Here is a 4876-nt window from a genome sequence, read left to right as displayed (position 1 = left end):
CCAAAAATGTTGCTTTAGGTCACGATACATCTTGGTTGTACAAGGATGTATAGAGTACCTTGAACTTTGAGCCTCTGTAAGAATAGTGTGAATCAAATTATCAACACGGGGCACACATACCCTTCCCTTAATTCTCAAAATGCCTTCCTCATCAATTATTGCCTCTTTAGCCTCTCCTCGTAATACCATATCTCGAATTTGGCTCAGCTTCTCATCGGTAAACTGTTTCCCCTTAATCTTGTCAAGAAAATAAGATCTTGCCTCCACACAGGCCAAAAATCCTCCCTCCTCTAGTACTTCCAGCCTCATCAAGTCAATAGCCAGAGTTTGAATCTCTCTAGCAAATGGGCGTCTAGAAACCTATAAGTGGGCTAGACTTCCCATGCTCCCTGCTTTCCTACTTAAAGCATCTACCATAACATTAGCTTTTCCTGGGTGAGACAAAATAGTAATATCATAGTCCTTCAGTAGTTCCATTCACCTCCTCTGCCTAAAAAATCAATTCTTTCTGAGTAAAGACATACTGTAAACTACGATGATCTGTATAGACTTCACACCTAACCCCATATAGATAATGTCTCTACTGCTTTAATGCAAACACAACTGCAGCCAACTCCAAATCATGGGCCAGATAGTTACGTTCATGCAATTTGAATTGCCTCAAAGCATAAGCAATTACATTCCTCTCCTGCATTAGCACTGCACCCAAACAAGAATAAGATGCATCACAGTAACAATGAAATTCTTACCTTCCACAGGCAAGGTAAGAATTGGTGCAGTAGTCAAGAAGGTCTTGCGGTTATGGAAGCTTTCTTCACATTCGTCCGACCATACAAATGGAACATTCTGCTTAGTCAAATATGTCAATCGGGAAGCAACAGAAGAAAATCCCTTGACAAATCGACGGTAGTAGCTAGCTAAACCAACAAAGCTTCTTACCTCTGTAACATTAGTAGGTCTTACCCAACTCTTCACTGCTTCAATCTTAGAAGGATCCACCATTACTCCATCCTTAGAAACACGTGCCCCAAGAAGGACACTGAATCTAGCCAAAACTCACACTTGGGGATTTTGGCATAAAGCCTTTTCTCCCTCAACAATTCCAATACAATTTTCAAATGCTACTCATGTTCTTTCCTGCTCTTTGACTATATCAGTATATAATCAATAAATACAATAACAAAGAGATCCAGATATGACTTAAAAATCCCGTTCATCGGTCTCATGAACGCAACAGGGGCATTCGTAAGCCCAAAAGACATTACTAAGAATTCATAATGCCCATACCTGGTTCGAAAAGTAGTTTTTGGAACATCTGCTGCCCGTATTTTCAATTGATGATAACCAGATCTCAAATCAATTTTTGAGAATGTACAAGCACCTTGTAACTGATCGAACAAATCATTAATGCGAGAAATAGGATACTTGTTCTTAATAGTTACCTTATTCAGTTGCCTGTAGTCTATGCACATCCGAAAACTTCCATCCTTCTTCTTCACAAATAAAACAGGAGCACCCCAAGGGGATGCACTTGGTCTAATAAAACCTTTACCTAACAACTCCTGAAGTTGGGCCTTTAACTCCCTTAACTCAGCTGGAGCCATTCTATAAGGGGGGTATGAAAATGTGGTGAGTACCCAGCTCCAGATCAATACAAAAATCAATATTCCTATCTGGTGGCGTACAAGGAAAGTCTGCAGGAAACACATCCAGAAACTCACGGACTATCGAGACAGACTCAATCAAAGGTACTTGGGAAGTATTATCCCTGAGATGTGCCAAGAAAGTTAAACAACCCTTGCTAACCATTCTCTTAGAACGAAGAAAAGAGATGATATGAACTGGAGTGGAAATATAGTCACCCTCCCACACTAGCGGATCTGTCCCATGCTTGGCCAATGTCACAGTTTTAGCATTACAATCTAAGATTGCAAAATTTCGAGAAAGCCAAGTCATACCCAGAATTACATCGAAATCAACCATCTCTAGAATAATCAAATCTACATGAGTATTGCTCCCCACAAAAGTCACAAGACAAGACCTATACACCTTCTCAACTATCACAGACTCACCCACAGGAGTTGAGACACGAATAGGCATGTCAAGAAAATCACAGTATAAATCAAGACCAGTAGCAAATGAGGAAGATATATATGAAAATGTGGATCCAGGATCAAATAATATAGAAGCCATGCAATCACAGACCAAAAGATTACCTGTGATAATAGCATTAGATGTCTCTACTTCAGATCTCCCGGGGAAAGTATAACAATGGGACCTATCACCTGTATGCCCGTTGCCCCTACCATGTTGCGTTGCAGTAGTTCCAACTTTCCTGCCACCCCGACTGATTTGATGACCACCATTACCTTTGGCCACCACATCCTCTAGAACGGCGGCCCCTACCATGACCACCTCTACCTCTAACAATTGGGGGTCTATAACTCTATTTTGGACCATATTTCCTAATATGTCTAGCCTCTCCACACCCATAACAATTCCAGGAGTCAAGCATAGGTATCTATGAAAATGACGAAGTCTGGGGATAACCTCCAAACTCAGAAAAATGCTGACTGGTCTGCGATGGACCCCCACCTACAGCCTGTAGTTATTACTGAATAGGACGAGCTGGGTAACCTTCCGAACTCTTCCCTCTGGAGTAAGAACAACTAAACTCACCTCCCTTACGGAACTTCATAGATGTCGACGCCATGGTGAAGTCGTCTGGCTTCACCCGCTCAACCTCTATCACAAAATCAACCACTTCCTGAAAGGATTTTGCTGCAGCAGCTACCTGTAAGGCTTGGATCTGCAAATTTGACCTCAATCCTTTCACAAAACTCTGAATCCGCTCTTGTGGACTGAAGCAAAGCTGGGTGGAATACCTGGATAGTGCACGAAATTTAGCCTCATAAGCAGTAACAGACATCCTGCCTTGCTCTAGGCTTAGGATTTTATCTCTCCTCTTGTCCCTCAAAGTACGAGGTATATACTTCTCCATAAATAAGCTAGAGAATGATGCCCAATTCATAGGTGGTGCCTGTGCTGGTTGACACTCAAAAAACGACTGCCACCACATTTTGGCATTCCCCTGAAACTGGTAGGTCACAAACTCAACACCGTATCTTTCTACTTTGTCCATCTTATGTAGCAGCTCATGACAATAAACCAGAAAATCATAGGCATCCTAAGATTCAGCACCCTTGAAGACTGGAGGTTTCATCTTTAAGAATTTAGTGAAAAGTTCATGCTGATCACTTGTCATTATAGACCCTGTAGTCAATCGAAGAAATGTGCCTACTTCCAATGAGGCATTCATGCGGGGAGCCACAACAGCTGCATGTTGTACTCCCGGAACCTGACGTGCTGGTGCAAAAAACACTGGAGGTGTCTGGCCTGATCAAATAACCCGCTAAGATAACTAAGAACCTGGTTAATCATCTCTGGGGTAGGCTGGGGTGGTAATTCCTCATCTTGAACCTGCTCGTTTTCCCCTTCTTCACCCTCTCTCACTACCTCATCAGTCGGTGGAGGAGTCACCGCCTTATTACTAGCTGGCCCAAGTGTTTGTCCTCTACCCCTAGGGGGCGTTCTCCTGCGACCTCTACCACGTCCTCTTGCCACTGCTCCTCCTCGAGCTACAACCCCAACGGTTGGCTCAGACGCACCCTGTCTTGCCGGTGTTGGTGTTGGCACAATTGTTGCTTTAGTTCTAACCATCTGCAAAATAGAGTGAGGATGTCAGATACCAATTTGTATCACCTAGATACCAATTGGATCCAAGTAATAGCATGAAAGAAAGAACGAATGGAGTTTTCCTAAAGTCCTATAGCCTCTCAAAGGAAAGTAAGGACGTCCCCCTACCGTTCCTCAAGATTCTACTAGACTCGTTCTTGTGTGATGAAACCAACGAACCTAACGCTCTGATACCAAGTTTGTCACGACCCAAAATGAGCCGCGAGTGGCACCCACACTTATCCTCCTAGGTGAGCGAACCAACAAATCTAAACCCCAACATTTACCAGTATATTAATTATGAGTAGTAAAAGTACTGCGGAAGATCCAAAACTTATTAACGTAATCAAATAAATCAACTTCTAAAGTTTAATATTTATTAATCCCTAAATCTGGAAGTCATCACATCAAGAACATCTATTCTCAAATTTCTCAATCTAAGAGTATTTAAGAAGCTAAAATAAGTAAAAAAAACATGGTCCATGTCCGAACACCAAAGACATCAAGACGGGAGGGAGAGAATCCAGTCCGAGCTAGGAATAATAGCTCACCCTGAAATCTGATATGCTGGAGACTAGCTAGAGTTGAGGGAGAGTCGAAGTCGATGGTGCACTTGTTGCACTCCACAAAACAACAAGAAGAAAAAACAAGTAGGGGTCAGTACAAGGAACACGTACTGATTAGGTATCACCGGCCAACTCAAAATAAATAGCAATATATACTGAATAGTAGTATAAAATCAACCACAATACTTAATAGGTGACAAGCAACAAGTACAAGAACCATTGGCAACAACACCAAGCACACCTATGAGGACTCAAGCTTCCACACCATAGTCATTTGGGAAATAGGTTCTTCAAATTTGAGCATATTAACCTAATTAAAGATTCCTTCTCTTTATTATTATCGTGTCGGAATGTGATACTCCGATACCATATACCGTGTCGGAATGTGACACTTCGATCCCCTAATACGTGTCGGAACGTCACACTCCGTCCCCTAATACGTGTCGAAACGTGACACTCCGATCCAATATTATCGTGTCGGAACGTGACACTGCGATCCATTTATCTAATTATTTTATTTCATCAAGTCTTCTTTATGTCAAGGCACATCTCAATAGAGAGGATTTAAGATTGAA

General features: G+C 42.0%; 1 protein-coding gene across 1 annotated transcript; it reads right to left on the bottom strand.

Moving 5' to 3' along the window:
• Window positions 1–580: 580 nt before the first annotated feature.
• On the bottom strand, window positions 581–3720 carry LOC138349332 (uncharacterized). Its single transcript, XM_069299657.1, has 5 exons — window positions 3481–3720; window positions 2735–3142; window positions 2050–2595; window positions 750–846; window positions 581–699 (listed from the first exon to the last, which is right to left on the bottom strand). Exons 1-5 carry the CDS (start codon window positions 3718–3720, stop codon window positions 581–583), a joined length of 1410 nt encoding a protein of 469 aa, XP_069155758.1.
• Window positions 3721–4876: the final 1156 nt, after the last annotated feature.

Source organism: Solanum lycopersicum, chromosome 6, assembly GCF_036512215.1.
Source record: "Solanum lycopersicum chromosome 6, SLM_r2.1".
In the NCBI taxonomy this organism is placed as follows: domain Eukaryota; kingdom Viridiplantae; phylum Streptophyta; class Magnoliopsida; order Solanales; family Solanaceae; genus Solanum; species Solanum lycopersicum.
The sequence above is the reverse complement of the archived record's forward strand: the minus strand, read 5'-3'. Positions and strand labels throughout refer to the sequence as shown.

Coding starts and splice junctions, on each gene's coding strand:
- LOC138349332 (XM_069299657.1), bottom strand. CDS start 3,720: ATGGTTAGAACTAAAGCAACAATTGTGCCAACACCAACACCGGCAAGA. Junction 2,596..2,734: donor TTGTGATAGAGGTTGAGCGG/GTGAAGCCAGAC, acceptor TACAGGCTGTAG/GTGGGGGTCCATCGCAGACC. Junction 847..2,049: donor AGTCTGTGATAGTTGAGAAG/GTGTATAGGTCT, acceptor TTGACTAAGCAG/AATGTTCCATTTGTATGGTC.